General features: G+C 49.7%; 1 protein-coding gene and 1 long non-coding RNA gene across 3 annotated transcripts in view; both read right to left on the reverse strand.

Annotated features, from left to right (window-relative positions):
- The window catches only part of LOC140896845 (uncharacterized), an 87,847-nt gene extending 82,667 nt beyond the window's left edge, over positions 1-5,180 (reverse strand). Inside the window, exon 1 of the long non-coding RNA XR_012154620.2 lies at positions 4,803-5,180. This is a non-coding gene — a long non-coding RNA (uncharacterized LOC140896845). The remainder of the gene's footprint in view (positions 1-4,802) is intronic.
- A 1,941-nt stretch (positions 5,181-7,121) lies between these two features.
- PDYN (prodynorphin) lies at positions 7,122-19,044 on the reverse strand. Of its 2 annotated transcripts, XM_073308944.2 has the most exons (3): positions 17,830-19,044; positions 10,238-10,385; positions 7,122-9,357 (listed from the first exon to the last, which is right to left on the reverse strand). In XM_073308944.2, exons 2-3 carry the CDS (start codon positions 10,364-10,366, stop codon positions 8,698-8,700), a joined length of 789 nt encoding a protein of 262 aa, XP_073165045.1. In that variant the 5' UTR covers positions 10,367-10,385; positions 17,830-19,044; the 3' UTR covers positions 7,122-8,697. The 2 variants fall into 2 exon arrangements, with proteins under 2 accessions (XP_073165045.1, XP_078704445.1); XM_078848319.1 differs by lacking the exon at positions 17,830-19,044 and having other exon boundaries at positions 10,238-11,014.
- Positions 19,045-20,210: the final 1,166 nt, after the last annotated feature.

Here is a 20,210-nt window from a genome sequence, read left to right on the forward strand (position 1 = left end):
TTCCCCATCTCTATGTACGGCCCAGTTTTACTCGCTGGGTGGTGTCGGGGAGAAGAACATGCAGGGGTGAGCGCAGCTGCTTTGTACGTCTAAAGCATCTTCTCGCCAAGAAGCTCCAGGGGCTTCCCAGTGCAGCCTCGCGGCCCCGCTGCAAGGCAGGACAATGTGATCCCCATGGCGCAGACAGGCAAACTAAGCCACTGTGCGGTTTTTAAACAAGTCTGGCGCTCAAAGGTGCAAGTGTCGTCATGGTAACCGAGCACAGATGCATGCGCATTGCAGGCAAGCGGGACCATTTGCGTGTACAACTGCGGTACCCGATGGGATTTAGATGCGCGCCTACCTCGCCTCAGCGGTCACAGCCAGTTGGCCGCAGGACTACAACTCAGGAGCTAGTTTAGTCTTGTGCTTTTCTAAACACCGACCCACGCGCCTATTCCCACACATCTCTTCCCCCAGCCTCCCCGCCCCAAAGCTTTCTACCCATCATCTGGCTTTGCTGCCTGCTCAGTCCGCAGCAGAGCAGCAAATAATGGTAACAGAGGCAGTTAAAACCTGTTTTGAAAGCCACCCTGCTGAATTCAGTAAGTCTTTGTTCCTCCTTCTTAGTTTAGCTTTCTGTGGCTTAGATGTCTGGATCTCAGGCATGGGCCAGCAATCACCGCCATCTGCCCATGGTTAGACTTGCTGGGCCACTCGTAAAAGACTCCATAGCTTGTGCTGATGGCAGCTCATTGCTGAACCTCAAAACTAGTTTAATAGATACTAAGGTCAGAAGGGACCATTATGATCATCTAGTCCAACCTCCTGCACAACGCAGGCCACCGAATCTCACCCACCCACTCCTGCGAAGAACCTCTCACCTATGTCTGAGCTATTGAAGTCCTCAAATCATGGTTTAAAGATTTCAAGGAGCAGAGAATCCTCCAGCAAGTGACCCGTGCCCCATGCTACAGAGGAAGGCAAAAAACCTCCAGGGCCTCTTCCAATCCGCCCTGAAGAAAAATTCCTTCCTGACCCCAAATATGGCGATCAGCTGAACCCTGAGCATATGGGCAAGATTCACCAGCCAGATACCCAGGAAAGAATTTTCTGTAGTAACTCAGATCCCACCCCATCACAGGCCATTAGGCCTATTTACCATGAATATTTAAAGATCAATTAATTACCAAAATCATGTTATCCCATCATACCATCTCCTCCATAAACTTATCGAGTTTAATCTTAAAGCCAGACAGATCTTTTGCCCCCACTGCTTCCCTTGGAAGGCTATTCCAAAACTTCACTCCTCTGATGGTTAGAAACCTTCGTCTAATTTCAAGTCTAAACTTCCTGGTGGCCAGTTTATATCCATTTGTTCTTGTGTCCACATTGGTACTGAGCTTAAATAATTCCTCTCCCTCTCTGGTATTTATCCCTCTGATATATTTATAGAGAGCAATCATATCTCCCCTCAACCTTCTTTTAGTTATGCTAAACAAGCCAACCTCCTTGAGTCTCCTTTCATAAGACAAGTTTTCCATTCCTCATTACAACTACCATTAGCTGAAGCCTACTTCTGTTGGAGATAAAGCTTATTGTTTGGAGGTGAGAAAGGTCCATCCCTTGCAGCAGAAGAATCAAAAAACAAGGCAAGGACCCTGAGCAGCATCAGGTGGAGAAGGAGGGGGGTCTATGTGGGAGGGGTTTTGTCAGGAGATTGCACTGAACTGGAGAGGGAGGAAGCAGTAGAACCTGGTAACATAAGCCCCTGGCATGTGGTGTGTTTCCCCACTTCTCGTGCCAGGCTAATCAGTTGTTGTGAAGCAATTCAACCAGACATCCATAGATTCCATTTCCATACAGCTGAGAGGGAAACAACATGATGCAGACACAGTCTGTGTGGAAACTTTCCAAGCGATTTCCATGAGTCTGTAGCTGTCCTTCAGGGCTCCTACAGCTTGCGAGGGGGATGCGAGAACTGCAGAGACCAGGTCCTGCAGGCAGTAGCAAGCAGACTACAGAAGGGCTCAAGAGCATAAGTGTAGGGTAGTAATCATTGGATGGTTCTGCGAGGTGGGCCTGAGCTTTCCAGAAAGAAGAAAGTGTGCTGGGAATAATGATGGAAAAACACGAAGGCCTGCACCAAGAATGATCCAAGCCACCACGGCTGTCTGCTGTGTTTAGGAGCAGGAGGGGGGAGAAATACTGCGATACTTCTTAAGAACAAGAGATCTCAAAATAATGATTCAGTGATTCCCAACTGTCATGAAGCCCAAAACGTTTTCAGACCAGCCATGATCCTTTCCAAGCTTCAGGAGTTACATACCCTGCCCAGGGGCCCCTTGTGTATTTACAACCCACCTGTGTGCCCACACGTCTCTATCTTCCACCCTTGCCATTCCACCCCTCCCCCGGGAGCAAGTTGTCGTGGTGGGCGACTCAGGTGAGTGGAAGTGGGGTAGTGAAGGGGTAGGGTCTGGCCACAGGGGCTGTGAATTATCAAATCCCAGCTTTGTTGGTGGAGCTCCCCCCAGGCTTAGCCCTGTATGCAGATATGTGGAAGTCAGTAACAACAGGCGTTTCAGAAGAGGAGCCCTCTTCCGGAGATGGGCCCCTTCCACCATGACTGCTCCCGCTATGGCACTCCAGCACAGTCAGGATCCCCTGTAAAGCCCATTTACAGTGATAAGCACGGCTAGGTCTGGGGGTGGCAAGAGCCCCTAAGCAGGGCAGCCCCCTCCAGTCCATCTTGCAGCACCGACTTGTCCCCCATCAGTGAATTAACCCTGTCTGAGCAGTAACAGAGCCCTGCTCCCTCCTTGCTATTCTCCCAAACTGAGCCACCATTAACCAACATCAGCCTAAAACAGTGAACAGGTCCCCTGGCACACAACTGCTGGCCACGCAGATGATCCTTCAAGTCCCACTGAGCAAGGCGGGGCTGTGTCCTCCATAGCCCCTCTCCCAGCAGGACCCCTGGGCAGCGTCATTCTGGTAGCCATCTGGGGAGCACGCCTGCCTGCCTGCCTAGGTGCAGGGGGGTCCACAGCCCCCCAGGGAGCTGGGGAGTGCAGCAGTAAGGTGTTTCAGTACAGCTGTGGCTGACTGAAGCCAGAGCAGACCGCAGAGGAGAAGTCCAAGCAGCAAACTCACTTCCTTACCTTCGATTTCCCAATAGCTGATCGAGCAGCCATTCAGACCACAAAACAAACAAGACGGAGAACACGGAGGGGGAGATTTCCTGTTCCTGTGGTCAGTGGGGCACTAGGAGCCCCAGGCTCCTAGTTTACAATCCCCCAGCTCAGAAGCAGCTGCTGAGCCTCCCCCACCACCCCTTGACTTGAACTGTTTCTGCCAGACTTTCCCTCTCACTCTAGCTTCTATCAGGACCCTCCTGCCTTTCAGCTTTTGACCCCGGGACTAGCAGCCTGTTGATTTTTCTCTATCCCAGACTCACCATTAAGGGGAGCTCAGGTATCAGCTGTTGGAGAGATCAAAGCTTGTTCTCACTGGGTAGATGGTGCCACCATGTGCTGCTGTTTTTACTTGCAGGTAGGGTGACCAGATAGCAAATGTGAAAAATCAGGACAGAGGATGAGGGGTAATAGGCGGCCTACTTGCAGGTCTGGCCCATACCTAAGCGTATGCCGAAAGCCGGTAATGTACTTCCATGGAGCAGGGTCTGTACCTCAATCAGTCCCCGGATAAACTGACACACCAGCTGTACAGGAAGAGCCCTGGTGGCCCAAGGAGCAATAATTGCTGGGGAGGAGGGTGTATCATTAACCGTTGGAGAGGACAGTTCACTCACTGGATGTGGGGAAGGCTCACAAGACCCACCTTCATTTTTCCTCCTGTTACACAGCTCTAGATTTCCAAATACACACACCCCTCTGCCTCCTTTGCATGTTACAAAGCAGCTTCAAAGGCTCATCTCCAGGCCACAAGGGGAGGCTACAGGATAAGTTACCTGGCAGCTGCCAACAATACTTGCTACAGCCACAGAGCACAGAGGCAGGGGGCCTTCCCCACCAAGGTGATGCCCCATCAACCAGGCTCCTAGGAAAGAGGGTGGCACTGGGGTGTCCTGTGAGCAAGGCCCTCCTTCCCATGGGCCTGAGCTCGTCACAGAAACTCATTCCCTGGCAGGCCAAAGTCTTCTGCCCCCATGAAATATACAACCCAATCTGCAGCCATTGCTCTCATTGCTACTGCTAATCAGTACAGCTGCAGGTTACCGACCAGCTCCCCACTACCACCGCCCTGCAGCGTGTACCCCAGCCTGTCTGCGAGTCGGCAGCCACCCTTCATACTGCAGGTGCTGCAGGTCAGTGGTTACTAGACTCCAGGCACGGCCCCAGCAGATAGAGTCCCGAGCCCAGCGTTTGCAAAGCAGAGACAAAAACGTTCCCCAAAGGGCTGCCATGCAAACCATCTCCAGAGACAGGCAGCATCTCAGAGCGCCCTCCCCAAGCAGCGTCCAGCAGCATTAGCACCCGTGGGCAGCCTCCCCCTTTGGTGGCTAATTGGGATGCCCCGCCAAAGGAGTTACAGGGGGTGAAGAGAGGCAGGAAAGCCACAGCTCTCAGGGCCAGCACACAGCATTCATCCCCAGCTGCAGGAAGGCTCAGACTGCTTCAAACTGCATCCAACCAAGGTCACATGGGCACTTGACACAATGGTGTCATACATGGCAAAAGCCATGCCCATCTAAGCCTCATGACAGTTCCCAGGCGTGCACACAGCCTGCCCTGGATCCTTCAGCACAAACATGAACCCCCGCGCTTCCTGCCAGCCTCCCTCAGCCCGGCCCAAAGTACCTGTGATCAGCCCTTCTGCTGAGCTCCAGGAGAAGGCAGGGTCTTCACCAGCCAGCCCAGGCTTGCTCTTCTTGGGCATGGGCACTAAGGAGACCAGCTGACTGCTTCTGCCCCTGCATGTTTGAGCAGGCCCCAATTTTCTGTTAGCCCCACCCTGGGCAGGGTGGCCGCTGCCTTCTCTTTATAGCCCCCTCCCCCCTCCTAATGAGCCAGCTGGAGGACATCCGCACACCCGTCCCAATTGACAGCCCAGACAGGTTCTCCAGGGTGCAGCTATTCTTTGCCTCTGGGAGCCATTGGGGCATTTGCACATACATCCACCAGCCATTCCTGCTGAGAGGGGGTGTCCTTGGCTGCTCCACAGCCCTTCTTGTGATGAAGTTGGTGGTGGATGGCTCCTGCTCCACTGAAGGTCATGGCAGCCCCTGCTAGCACTGAGTCACACCTGCTGATGGTCCATGGGCAGCTGTTGCCATGGGAACTGTTTGCCAGCTTTATTATGTTGTTGTTCTGGGGAAGGAGAGGAGGTGGTTTCTCAGTGAAGGGCCATTCCTCAGCAGGAGCAGGGCCTGGTTCTGATCCCGCTTAGCTGGGGTAAATGGGGACTAGCTCCCCTGGAATCACAAACGGTCGAAAAATCAGAATCAAGCTCTCTGAGCCTCCATCCTGTGGGAATGGCGGACCAGCTGGGAGCAGACATCTGACACGGGGACCTGCCTAGTGCTGGGGGAAATAGAAGAATCCCCCCTTACTTGTCTCGTGCTCATTATATTTAATAATTTGCACTTACGCTGCACGTTTCATCCATAGCTCAGTGTATCTGGAGCAGTCTCCTTAGCCCTCTGTTCATAGAATCATAGAATATCAGGTTTGGAAGGGACCCCAGAAGGTCATCTAGTCCAACCCCCTGCTCGAAGCAGGACCAATTCCCAGTTAAATCATCCCAGCCAGGGCTTTGTCAAGCCTGACCTTAAAAACCTCTAAGGAAGGAGATTCTACCACCTCCCTAGGTAACGCATTCCAGTGTTTCACCACCCTCTTAGTGAAAAAGTTTTTCCTAATATCCAACCTAAACCTCCCCCACTGCAACTTGAGACCATTACTCCTCGTTCTGTCATCTGCTACCATTGAGAACAGTCTAGAGCTGTTGTACATGGGCGGGGGGGGAGGGGGTTAAGGGTTTTGCTCAGGGCCACATAAGGTGAAATTCAGCCCTGGAGAAAGGACTTTAGAGAGATGCATGCAGTGCCTAAGGTCGGGTGCTGGCTGGCTGCACGGGGCTGAATTTCAAACAGTGGCAGAGCCAGGAATTGAAGCCAGGTCTCTTGCCTCCCAGACTGTTGCCCTGTCCACATGGTCTCCCTTCGTCTACTGAAGCTCCTTCCCACCTGACATCTCCAGCAAATTGCCAGCTTTGTTGTAACAATGACTCCGTTCCTTCCCAAGGAGAATGGCAGGAGACTGGGGGATTGTCTCTGCTGGGCAGAGCTCTGCTCACCTGCAGTCTGGGAGCTGCAGCTGGAAAGTTTTGGGGATGGCGTGTTTCAAAGCACAGAAAGCACCAGGAAGAGGTGTGTTCTCAACAGAGAGGGAGTGGAATGGCTGAGTGGGCCGAGAAGGTGGGTGCGACTAGGCGAGGTGGACCCACAGAGGGTGGGCGCTGCTGTACAGATCAAATTTGCAAAACTGTCAGGAACAATTACCAGCTCCCAGATCAATATCTTCTCACCCATTTGGACCGTGAAGGGGGCGAGGACCGGCGGATATTTCCTATGCCTTGATGTGTGGGTGAGAGGCTGGAATTGTTCTATTTCTACCATGGGACACATTTTCAGATGGGAGTAGCAGAACTCTCTGGACAGGGGCTTCTTCCTCCCTTATCTTGGACGAGGGTCATAACTCCACCGGTTCTCTATGCTTTGTGTCCCTTTGTAGGCCAGTGCTTCATGCCCAGCCGAAGCAGGGGTACTGGGCATTCATCGTTTTCTTTTCTGTGTCCTTGTCCTGGCACCTGCTGCTCCCCTCCCTCAGCTGAATAATCCGAGCACTCAGCAGGGAATCTAAAAGCACCCACATTTGCTTCATGCACATCAAGCACATTTAGGGCTCACTCTTGTGAGGTGCTCGCTGCTCTCCCGAAGGAGCTATAGTGAGAGGCCATCTAGTCCAGCCCCTGCGCTGAGGCAGGACCAAGTACACCTAGCCCATCCCTGATTTCCAGTGCTTCCTCCCCAAAGATATATGTGAACACTGTGATGGGCCCCCATCCTGGCTGGCCCCCACACTGTGGACAGATGCATCACCAGACGCAGACTCATTAACATCTTTTTATTTACCATACAGAAAAGGAAGGGGGTGAACGTGACCCATCTCAAGACAGACCAAACTTTATTTCTTCTTGCAAATGTAATAATGAAAAGTAACCAGACTCCGAAACGATCTGTATATCTCAGAACAGCACAAGGGAGCAGGTGGCAGCCGATGGAGGGCTGTGCTCAGCCAAACAGTGCGTCTCAGGCAGAGTCCAACCTCATCTACATTCCTTTTCGTAAGTTTCATCTATTTTAATTTCCCAATTTTGCCCATGGTCGATGTTAGAAAAGGAAACAATGTGCCAAGCCCTGCCCTTTCCTGCCTCTGTCTCATGGTCTTTTTGTTGGCCTGTTGCAATTCAGCATTCGCTGGGGGATGGGGGAGAACACGGATGGTTGCAATGAGAACTACATGATGAGCCAAACTTTCAGAAATGGCTCCTACTTGATTTCTGTCATTGTGTGTGAGGGCGATCCCCTGTGGGCAGGGACAGAATGGGGCCAGCTAGTGTCGGTTTGTGCTCCAACTTATTTGCACCTGCAATTCTGTGCACACAATCACTCCAAGGCACAAAGAATCAGACTGTGCCCCCAAATCTGGCAGCACAATACCGACATTCACTCTGCTCCCTTCATGACTGTGTGCATAAATCCCCAGGTGACAAACGAGCGGTTGACTCGGGTGCCTTCAGAAGTGCAACACTATTGAGATTTCATCGCTTCATTAGAAGTGTGCCTCTCTCATGTGTATTATAAAGGGTCACAGCTGTGATTTAGCTGGAATATAATGAAGCAAGTCAGGGTTCTATAGGGCAAGCCTACCTTGCTCTCCAGGCTAGATGCCCTCCCATACAAACACAGGTCCCTCTGGGAGACACTGTTCAATTAGAGAACAATCGGGATGTTCTGAGCAGAGGCATCTGAATGGATAGACTAGAAGGCAAGTAGCAGATGCCTCTGTTTCCATTAGAATATTTATATTTGAAATGCCCAGCAGCACCTGGGGCCAGCGCTGGGGACCTTGGAAATGGGGTTCCACCGCAAAGCTGTATGGTTCCAATTTGGAGCTAGAGCCAAACTCCCCCAAAGCTGGGAGGCCTTTGGACCTGGAGCTCTGGTTTGGTCCACGAAGGACCAAAGGGGCCAGCCACCAAGTTTGGATCCAGAGCTGAACTTTCCCAGTGTTTGGGGTATTCCGACTGGAGGGTGGGAGCTTGAGTTGGGCTCATCGCTACGGGTCACAAGGAGGATCAATAGTCAGTTGTCTGAGACTTAATTAAAGTAACCTGCTTTCCATACAGCTGAACTAAACCCATAGCCGGGCCGATCGCTTTGGTACTGGTCCAAGTCCCAGAGCTGAGAGAGAGAGAAACTGGGGAGAAACGTGGCCGGCTGCAATCCCTGCCTGGTTTCTAAACATCTGGCTCTTCAGGGAAGCGGCAGCAGGGTGGTGCACCTGGGTATCACTCAAAGGACGGATTGGTGTGTGATGCCGGGGACACGCAGCTGAGCACGGGAGGGTGATGTGGGTTGGGAGGAGCGATGCAGTCTCTACTGGAAGTATCTCGGCTGGCGGGGGGGTTCTATAGGTCCAAGACCTCCCCCGAGTAGGCGTTGGGGTCCTCGTCCGACCGCGTCGTCACCTTGAACTGGCGCCGCAGGAAGCCCCCGTAGCGCTTCTGATTGTCCCATCTGAGCTTGGGGCGGATCCTGCGCATGAAGCCCCCATAGCGCTTGTGCAGGTTCTCCAGCTCCTGCCCTTCCCCCTCGGGGGCCAGCTCCGAGCTCCGCTTGGGGTACTTGCGAAGGAAGCCCCCGTAGCGCTTCATCTCATCCTTGAGGTTTCCTTCCTCGGGCTCCTCCCCGTGGTCGCCTGTCTCCCTGGCTTCCAACTCCGGGTAGTCCTCCGCCACCTCAGAGGCCGCCCTCTCCCCCGGCTTGCGGAAGAAGCCACCGTACTTCTTAGCCATGCCACCTTTGCTGTGGGCGTTCTCACGCAAGAGGGAGAAAATCTTGTTCTTGTCCAGTTTCTTCATGAAGCCACCATAGCGTTTGACCAGGCCGCTGGGGAGCTCGCCAGGGATGGGGCTCCCCTCTGGCTCTGCCTTGGCCTCAGCCTCCAGAGGGGACAGGCCCTGGCCCCCCACATCCACCATCAGTGGGGCGAGGAGAGCCAGAATGGTCTGGCACCTCTCCCACTCCACGCTGGACAGCAAGGAACCGTGACACTCCAGCGAACAGATCTGCAACACACCAATGAGAGCAAACCCATGACACCCGCCGGCAGTTCCCAACCACCAAGGCTCTCTCCAGAGGGAGGAATGACGTCTTGGGATTCCCCTTTCCAGGCCTGGAAGGGGCTCTAGCTCTACTTCTTGGGGTCCCATAACATCCTACCTTTTAAGGGCCTGCATCCCACCCTGCTGCAGTGGGTGGCTGAATAATCTGGTCCCACAGTGGGAAGCAGATGCTTCCATTCTTCTAACATCCAGGGCCAGGGCCAGATACAGAGAGGGAAAGGTTGTCAGAGATTAAAAGGAGCCCCAGCCCCATGGCCCTGATTCTGCGTTGCGCAGCACTGGGGATTATCGTAGACACCAGTGCAAAGTGGGTGCGAGATGCTGTCAGATCAGACTGGTAGCTTTGACACAGACTTTGCACTAGTGTAAATAACTGTACAAAGTACAGGGCAGTGGAGAACTGGGCCCGTGTTGTTGTTCTCTGATCTCTGCTAGAGCATGCAGAGTCCTGAGGGTCGTCATGCTCTCAGTCCAACCTTTCCCCAGCAAGCAGGACCAGCCACTTCAGCAGCCCTGCCACTGGCCCATACAAGGCAAGAAGAAATGCTCATGTTCAGCTAGATTTCAGAACTGTGTGCACAAAAGCCCATTACTGTGCACAATTACTGCGGTTGCACACACACAGCCGTGGCAACGGCACCCCCAAATTAGGCATGCAAACACAGATGCGCAAGTCTGGAAAATCTGGGTCTTTGTAGAGCAAGTGTTACCAGACCTGGAAATGGGCTAAAACAGGGGCCGGTTTGAATACAGAGCTCATTTGATCTGAGCTCCAAAGTTGAGTTTGCTCCAGACTGCACCAGGCGTAGGACCCAGCACTTACCAGGGGACTGATGGGCTTCTCCAAATCCTGGGTCTGCACGGCACACACGGAGCACTGGGCTGCACAATCTGCAAAGGCCGAATGAGCCAAACCCATGCAAAGAGTCAACACCAGAACCTGCCACTCCATTCTGCGCAGTGGGCACTTCCTGCGGCAAGGGGAGAGAGAAAAACCACAAGAGACCAATGATCTTTCACTATCAGATGCAAACCCCAGGCAATGGGTCCCCAGCGCTACCCTCCCATAGCCAGGGGCACCCACAGCACTTGGACATGGGCGAGCCCACTGTGGAGAAAACTCAGTATTGGGCCTGGGAGTGCCACACCCACATCCCCCATGAGCCAGAGATCACAGCAAAACCTATTGGACCAATAGAAGTTAGAAAGAAAAATGCCCCTGCCAAGGCAGGTGATAGTCCCCTGAGAGAGGGCATTGCACCGATCTCACACTTGCCCTTAACCTTAACAGTACATACGTGCAGGTGATTCCAAAGCAATGGCACATGGGGCACAGGTCTGAAGTTCCTCACTCAGTGAGGTTAAGTGACTTGCCCAAGGTCACAAAGGCAGTCTGGAGCAGAGCTGGGATCTGAACCCAGATCTCCTGAATCCCTGTCCCGGGCCTTGTCTGTGAGGCTTTACTTCCACGCAGCCTGTCCCAGAGAACACCCTCAGGCTGCCAGTGGGAGGGTGGGGTTAGCTGTGGCCCTGCAGCTTGTGCTCAGCATAGCACGTTCACATTAGACACACAAAAAGAAAGGGAGTACTTGTGGCACCTTAGCGAATAACAAATTTATTTGAGCATAAGCTTTCGTGAGCTACAGCTCACTAGCTCACGAAAGCTTATTCTCAAATAAATTGGTTAGTCTCTAAGGTGCCACAAGTCCTCCTTTTCTTTTTGCGAATACAGACTAACACGGCTGCTACTCTGAAATTAGTCACACTGACATGCACAGGAAATGGCTGCCACTGGGCATCAGCAGCATCCTGGAGGAATTTCCTCTAGAGACTGCTGAGTTGCTTACAGGGTGCAGGTGCGTCAGCGAGCAGCACCACCGTTTAGAGTTGCTCTGAATGGCAAAAAGGGGGCGTTAGCTGATCTCTGGTGCAGCATGAATGATGATTCAGAATTGCAAGATACGACTACAGCGCGAAACATACAGGCATAAACACACCCTGCCACCCATGTGCAGACAAACACACAGAGACACACACGCACACATACACAAACACATGTTCCACCTAGATGTCTCAGAAACCCTTCACTTTCACCCAGCTGGTAACTTTTGCACGTGTGCCTAATGCACAATTTAGCCCGGAACTCCAGCTTATATAAATGAGCATGATTCCCTGGAAGTCAATGGTGCTAACACTGATCTACACAAGCTGAGGATCTGGCTCTTTGCCTCCAACATACAGTAAAAGCTGTGTTATCCGGCACGGTATCAACCGGAAAGCTCTGTTAGCCGGCATTTCTGATATCTCCCAATACAAATCTTCAGCCTAGTAACCGGGACTAGTATACTGCCCAGGAGGTTATGCAGTTTCACGTTCTGCACTCTACTTTCATGCAAAAGACGCAGAAGACATGTAAGCAAGCTGATATCAGGGATTTATTCAGAAAAGCAGCTTCCAGGGTGTGTCAGGGTCATTACAGATTCAGCCCGATCTCCTGCACCTTCTACCTCTACAATGATAATTGAGGTTGATGATGATGACCCTGCAAGATCCCAAAGTGCCTTCTGAATCATCAAAGAAAGATCACGTTGTGTTGCGTATAGTTTTAGTGTTCAGTGTATTTTTAGTGATCTGGGGGTACGCCATGCGCTGCCCAGAGTGATATATAGTGTCATCACATAACCTACCGTATAGAACACTTTACCTGTATACACCTAAGTGCTTCAAGAAACCAACCACTCTGCAGTGCAGGACTACTACTGGATTGAGGAGTACCTGTGTGCTATTTTATACTTCATTCATTTTATCGTATTCTAATTCTTTGGAAATTGGTATTCCGTCGGTAAGTATCTCTCTTAGTTAACCGGAATATTTGATTAACCGGCACCCCCATCCCCCCCACCATGCCGGATAACAAAGCTTTTACTGTATTTAAGGGAGCCCCTGGCATGACTGTGTACGTTTCTGACCTGTCTCTAAATGTTCCTACTGTCTTGGTGACTGTTTCAAAGGTGCCTGCGTACAGCATGTCTCTCATCAACAGGACCTTTCTAGCCTCATCAGCTCACGGAAGCTGTGCGTCTCGCTCTTGTAGATGCTGTTCCGTAACCTGTTCCTCCTGGTGCATGAGTGAGAGCCATTCAAACACATTTATTCTAAAGCCTTTTATTTATCATTTTAAAGAGATTCTTTTTTAATCAACAGCAGCATGAATTTCTCTGCGGTATTGTTATCCCTGCGCTACCGAGGGGCTTAGAGAAGGTGAATCACTGCTTCTCTCACGTGGCCTTGAAGAATAAAGGCAATGAAATCCATAGCAGCTATTCACCAAAGGAGAGCAGGGGGAGGGAAGGAATTCAAGGTCTTTGCATTATCCAGTGATGGATGGCAGTACCTTTCCAATACACACCTCCCCAATTCCCAGCTGCAATGAACACTTCACACTCTGGTCTTCTTCCCTATGGGCCTTGATCCTTCAGAAGGAAGAGATGGGAAGGGGTGGAGTTCAGGAAACTAGACTCTGAATCTAACCTACCTCCATGTCACATTTTGGATTCTTCATCCATCAAATGAGGCCACATGAAGCACTCCTCTCCCTTTTGGATCTACGTCCAATTGAGTCACAATCATGAGTGAATAGATGGTGCAGCTGGGCCGTGACTCATGAAACTGGCTAACAGCAGCAGCCATATTAGTTGGAGATTTCCACCCCAGAGACACCCTAGAAAGATTCCCTAACTGCCTGCTAGCGCACCCTGTCCTCACACAAGTTTCCTCTCTCACAAAATTCTGCCCCCCCCATACACACACACCTTCCTTCCCAAAATCCACCCATGTGTTCTGTACCACACATACACACACAAACCCCAGGCCTCCCAAATACCCAAACTCGCCTTTCCCAGGACATGCATTCAAAACACTTACACCCACTGTTCCACTAGGGACAGAGTAAGTGGTACCTAGACTGGACCAAAGTGAGTCTTGCTGTGACTCATTGACTTCCCATGCGTTCACTGGCGTTGCACCCGAGAAGCAGGGAATTTGGTGTGAAGCCTTGTTCCCACCAAGATTCCTCTGCTGATAGAGAAATGGGTGGTTTAAGATGAAGCAAAATGTCGTTGGCCCGTGGAGTGAAGGTACCTGCTCCCTACACCCCTCAACAAGGAGGAAAATAAGGTAAGAGGTGCTTTTATTTTCCAACCAGCCGTGAAGCAGAGATAGTGCAAGAACGCAGCCTTACACAGAAATATGCCATTTAACCCACATTGCCTGCAACACAGGCCAACCCTCACACTTGCCATGAGATTACATGCGCTGGCCACTGCCCCCGCGCCCCTCCACTGCATGGCACCTGAACATCCTGGACTAAGCCATCTTTTTCAGAGCTTAGAAGTACAGCAGGTCACATGAGCCCAAGATACCCAGAACATCTCGACTGTCAACTCCCAAACCTTCATTCCTGGTATCCCTAGGTCATTATTTGTTTATGTTCAGTACAATTTCAGAAGTATCATTGTGAATTAGGAGCCTACGTTCCATTGACTTTCAATGAGATGTAGGCACTTTGGAAAATCTTGCCCATTGTACCACGTGTAAGAAGTTTAGTTGTCTCCAACACATGCATAAGCAGAAAATTAGCCACCCGTTGTGCTCTTGCTTTATTGTGAGCATGTGATAAGTGTCCTGTTACCTTCTTGGTCCCTTTTGCCTCCAGGACAATGGCATAACCCAGAAGCAGTCCATTTGGGATTACTGATGTGTACTGCAGTCTTTTGCATTTTCAGTCAGTATCTGTTAATGTACCATAATTGGCACTAATGAAGAAATATGTTAATGTTCTGATTATTAATGCAGGCTATGCTTTAATGTAATTTGAGTTATCTGTATTATCGTATGCTGAACTATCTCCATTAATAGAACATCAAATTCACCAGGCTCAAAGCTGTTATCAAGACACTCAGTAAATGAATGGATGAATAATGATAATACTTTGCACTAATGTAGTGCCTTTCATTTGTGGATCTCAAAGCACTTGAAAACCCAGGAAACCTCACACCATGACTGTGATAGGTGTCATCACAGTTTTAAAGGTGGGTAATAAAAGGCAAATGGGGTAAGTGATTTGCTTAAGGTCATACAGCAAATCAACAGAAAGGAACCCAGCAGTCCCTATCCCCAGCCTCCTACTCAAACCACTAAGTCACTCTCCCTCCCCGTTAACCTCTCATGATGTGTCATTAGAAACAGGAATATGAGATACAGTATTGCTTTATTAGCATCTCTGCTAGTCATGCAAATAGAACTGGTCAGAGAAAACTCAGCGAATGCCAGTCTTGGTGCAAAACTGTAATACAACAGGAAGAGAAAGCTCAATATAGCATGAAAACAAAACCGATTTTTAACAGCCCAATTTAAAGTGCTCCCGGTCTGAAAGACTGAAATGCTGAAGGTCTTGGCTCTGCATGGAAAGCGAAGAAGGGAAGGGAAGCAACAAAGAGGAGGGCCTGGTATGGAAACAGTTAAAAGGAAGATGGAAAAAAAGACAAATATGCCACTTGTCAATAACAGCAATATGTTCAGCTCCTCACCCCAGGGCCGTTAGTAACACAAGGCCCCTCAGCTTCTATCCTGGGTGCCTAGTGGGACCAGACGCTTGGCATCACGCAAAAGCCTGAGGAAGGTTTCCAACAGCACAAGGAAAGAAGACAGCAACATGCCTTATTTTCTAGCTATGAAAATCCCCGTGCCCAAGGCAAGGCCTGGGGACGAGGGGAGGGAGGCACATATTTGGGGCTTGTGAAAGTGCTGCTTGAAGCAGGATGACGGACTTTTTTCTTGCCCAGAAGCCCAGCACCACGCAGCGCATTCTGTAAGCAGTGTGGGGCCTTCAATCAGGTTTGCATTCAACAGGGGCGTGGCACAGCCTCTCGCTGGGGCGTGCGGGCGAGCCTCTGATCTGAACAACTCCCAGTCTCAGACTGGCCCCACACATACAGCCATTCTAGTGAAGAGTCCCCCTGCTTTATCCAAATCCCGATTTAGCCTAGCTAGCCCCACGTCCTTCATTCTGCTTGGATTAATGGGACTCAATTCTGTCTCCTCCCTTTACCAGGTAAGTCAAGTCAGAAGGGTCAAATTCACACCTGGTGTTTCCAGATACCTTTTGACTTCAGTGGCACTTCACCTGCTTAAACCAGGTGTAGCTACACCCTGGAGACTCGTCTTTTCCCTGTTCACTATCGATCCAGAGTTTTCTGCATTAATAGCTTTTCTCTGTCTGATCCAGCGCTGAAAACGTCATTGATCTCTATAACTGAAACAAATGTCTGGCACGGGGGCACTGGTACCGATTTGTTCCTACGTTTGCTACGGCATTCCATAACGTCAGCTCCTATGTATTGATTTCTACCAAGATGATTTAAAATGCCTTGTAAAATGCAAGAGCAGTGAATTAAATCCCTGGCTATCTGGTATTGGATTTCAGAGAGGAGATCAGAAAAGGAGCCCTCTGTGCCATTTGGAGAAGCCGGGCACCACCTTACACATCTGATAATATTTATCACACAGGCGTTTCAAACCTGATGTGACAAATTCCAGAAGTGATTAACAGACTATGAAATCCGAGCATTTGCCTGATAGTTAAGTTATTGGATCAGGCATAATCCACCAAGCATAATCCCTACACCCTCCACAGCCAGAGGACAGGGGATTTCATGACACCCCATGCATCTGTAACTCCTCTGGGCAAACTGCAGGCTACGGTCACCAGTCATCAGGCAGCCAGAGACCTCTCCCATGAACATAACTCACTCAGCACTGTAAGAAGTACTCCACACAGAGCTTAGCTGCGCTCTGCTCAGAAACGAAGAAGTGACCAATAAAAATAGAACAGAAGAAAAGGAGGGAGAGAAACAACGAAGGATAAAAGCCAAGGAGGAAACACAAGGAAGGGAAGAGGTAAAGAAAGGAGGAGGAAAATCAGAGTTATAAATATATACCATATTTTATATAAGTACGCAATACCCAGACTATAATGTGGGTATATACTCAAACACACCCACCAGTACACACCATGTTACACACATCCTGGAGAGATAGATCCTTGCATTAATGGAATTTTAATAGATGTAATACAACTTAACCTCCTGCTTGCAGCTGCCTATAATTAAGTTAAATATGCACCTTTGGGGCTGAATTCTTCCCTGCTTGGTCTCTGATCAAAAGTGGATTTTTTTTTTAAGTTCATGCAAAATCCCTTCAGCCATTTCTGAGAACATCGTGTGCCACATTATAAATAAAGCAACAAATGTACAGAGTATTTAACTAATGAACAGAATGAAAAATGGGAAGTGAAGACTGTTCCTGTAGGCGGTCATTTCAGAATCAAATTTTCTATATATACACACCTACTGGCTTGATAAGCGGTGTGATGCAGCATAATTAGTGTTTAAGAAGGGCTGCAAGGTCCTCAGATGAAAGGTGTGAAAGATATGAAGATAATTATTTTTATTAATAATTATTATTGCCAATATAATGTTAACATACCTGGCACTGTATACAACACAGACAGAGTACACTTACCTCAACTCTTCTTTATTCAGCCCGGTTACACCAGTTTTTCCTCTCTAAAAGATCTATCATTCTGGATGGCTTTTAGGACATTCAACATTTCTAACATCATTTCCCCTCCCCTCTCATTTACACCCATTTTGTCCTTAAAACTTACCTGAAAAATGTCTTTTGTGCATGTTGCTTTTACCACATAAAACAAAAACAAAACGCCAACCCTTAAAACAAAAACGCTGCAAAATTCTACAGTAATGATCCATTCCTTTGCAATTTCCAGTACCGCTGCTTCAGAGTTTGATACTATTGCTGTAGAATACTAGTCCTTTTTTAGGGGAATTTATAAAAAAAAAAAAAAAAAAAGGAAATAGGTGTTGTCCTTAACCTCCATGTGCATTTTCTAGTTTATTTTGAAATATGATTTGTTTCAGCGTAAGTAATTCTCTCCCTTCTTGAAAGATAGAACGATGTGGTACCTGAACTGAAATGAATCACAGGAAAGACATTTACACAGATAGACTGGGTAGGTAACACACAGCTATAGGGATAAAAAAAATATCTGGGGCCAAGTAGCTCATCTGCGTGTCTTTAAATAATTTAGCAATTGATAAGAGGTACTTGGCATGAGAAACCAAATCAAGTCCCTTTTTAATCATAGAGTCACTATCTAAGCTGCAGCCTGTGAATCATTATTAGAAGTTGAAATGCAAGGAAAGGAAAAGCAAACCTGAAAGCAAAGAATTAAACTCCAAAAAGTGTTGGATTCAGGGATGAGCGTCACACACACACCTGCACAGACCGACTGGGACACACACACACATACACACACACACACAGCTGGTGTCTTACCTGTGTGTTCCTCCCAGTCCCTGGAGAGCTCCCCGCCTGGGGCAGAGTTTGGGTGGAAAGTTGATTCTGGTAGCTGCAGGCTCCCTTGGAAAGTTGAGAGTCTCAGCAGATTCTGTCCATCTCCTTTCCTCAGCTTTAGGTTAATCTGGTCATCAGTGAAGGGGGGTGGAGGAAACTGCTCCCTTTTTGCAGCTGTAGCTTTTGGCTTTGTAGCCCCCAGACAGCACCGAGGACTGCAGAGCTCTGCTTGTTTCCCTTTGGAATTACAGCCCTACTCTTTCTATCCCCTCTTTTTATTGACACGGAGCCTCCTCCTGTCACTGAGCCCCAGCTCAGCATAGGCTCTGCAGAGCCAATAGGTGGAGACTGAAGCTGTGAATAATCAGTCACAGACTCCTCTCCACCGCCCTAAGTTGGGCCTCCAATGATCCCCAGGCCCGCATCTGCTCAAAGCAAGAGTGTGCAAAAGGGAGTATGAAGGAGGAGGGTAAACACACACACACAGGCTACTGAATGTCATTTACATTTGCAAATCTCCAAGTCTAACCCACTCCAGCCTGCTGGGCGCCTGCCCTGCCAAGTGGCTCTCCTAGTGACACTGCTGGGCTGTGGGATTGCCGGCTGTGTCGCGATAAGACAGAGGACACACCAGACCCAGAGACGAGCCCTTCCCAAGCAGCCTGGAACTTACCCATGAAAGTCTCTAGCTGCAACACAAATGGACAGACTACGCTCTTAGGCTGGCAATGGAGCGAGGTGCTTCTCACCTCTGGTAGCTGATTCAAATCCAGCCTAGACTGGTAATCACCTTAAAGTCACCCACCTGCTGGCTACCTGGCAGCCTGTGTGAGATGAGATTGGTGGGTCTCAACCAGCTCCCAGAGAATAGATGAAACTCACTATGAACACACAGTAGCTGGCAAAGAGGCCCAGGACTGAATGTACCCTGGGAACTGAACTGCCAGAACTCCAGGCCTGTCGATCTCTCACCAGCACTAAATTCAACCATCACCCGTAAAGAATCAAAACGAGTGAAGCTGCCACCTGCCCTCACCTGTTTTCCAACAGTCAGAAAGCCTTCATCAGCTCGGTAACGCCTTTGAGATGGAGTCAAGCTCCCAGAGCAATGGAAAAGACAGAGAGAGAACTCACAGTCTCCTGGACTCCGGGGAAAGGCCTGGCCCAACGAACTGGATGTGTATTTCCAAATATTAAACCCTGGGACACAGGGCCTTTAGTGTTCAGATTCCTGCCCACCCCCATGTCCCCACTCTCACTCCCCCCACTACCACCACCCAGCCACCCTCATGCTGCTGAGACATCTGTCACAAGGCCAGGAGGCCTCACAGGCCCTCTCCAGAATTTACCTCTCCTGGCGATTATGCCAAGACACCGATGTTCTCCAGCTGCTTCTTCTCAAAAAAGAGCCGGAAAGTAGCCAGCCGGGGACTAGTGTGTCTGAAGGCAAAGGGACTCAGCAGCCACAGGGGCTCTCCTCAATTGCTTCAATTCTCTCCTCCCTCTGTTTTGTATAGTCAGTGGTCCCTTACCTTGACCTTCCGGCGCTGTATACGGAACAAGCCTCTTCACTTGTTCGAAAGCTTCCACCTGCGCTTGCTATTGAAATGCAGGGTTTTATTCACAGCCCGGGTAGGCTGTACTTCCCCCTGCCACACACTCCACCTCCTCTTTCCCTGCACATTGAGCTATTGATAATTACCTTGGGAAACAGACAAAGGGATGGGAATACCATTAACGTAGAGGATGGGGGCGGGGGGCAGCCGGACATGGGAGAGACAGAAGTGTGTCCAGATTCTATTCCCAGCCCTGATTCTGATTCACTCGGGCCCAGACTGGCATCAGGGCATTTTTAAACATCTGCCAACCCTCGATGCAGGTGCACAAGCTAAGATTTGAGTGTACAAGCCTTGAATTGCACACATGCATCGGGGGTTAAGCTTGAGAAAAATTGGGCATGGACTAAAGCACATTGTGGAAAATCTGGGCCTGTCACCTGAACCCTCTGTGCTTCAGTTTTCCCATCTGTAAAATGGGGATTCAATTTATCTGAGAGGGATCATTCATCATGTAAAAGCATTAGGTGAAAGAAGCTACAAGGGGCATTTCTTTATGATTAGATCTCCTTATTGCCATGCTTCATCCCAAGCAGAAAATGTAGCCACAAAAACAGGCTGAGCAGAGGTTATAGTGCTTATCAATGTGCCTGGGGGGTCTTCCTTTACCTCTTCCTCTTTCAGACAAGTGTGAAAAAACTCCCAGAAATTTACTCACCATCTTTTCCTCTCTTTCTTCCCAGTAAGTCTCAGATGAAAGAAACCAGAGAGCAGGAGACACCCAGCTGGGGTAATGCTCCAGAGGTT

Source organism: Lepidochelys kempii, chromosome 13, assembly GCF_965140285.1.
Source record: "Lepidochelys kempii isolate rLepKem1 chromosome 13, rLepKem1.hap1, whole genome shotgun sequence".
Lineage (NCBI taxonomy): Eukaryota > Metazoa > Chordata > Testudines > Cheloniidae > Lepidochelys > Lepidochelys kempii.

Coding starts and splice junctions, on each gene's coding strand:
- PDYN (XM_073308944.2), bottom strand. CDS start 10,366: ATGGAGTGGCAGGTTCTGGTGTTGACTCTTTGCATGGGTTTGGCTCAT. Junction 9,358..10,237: donor AGAAGCCCATCAGTCCCCTG/GTAAGTGCTGGG, acceptor GGTGTGTTGCAG/ATCTGTTCGCTGGAGTGTCA.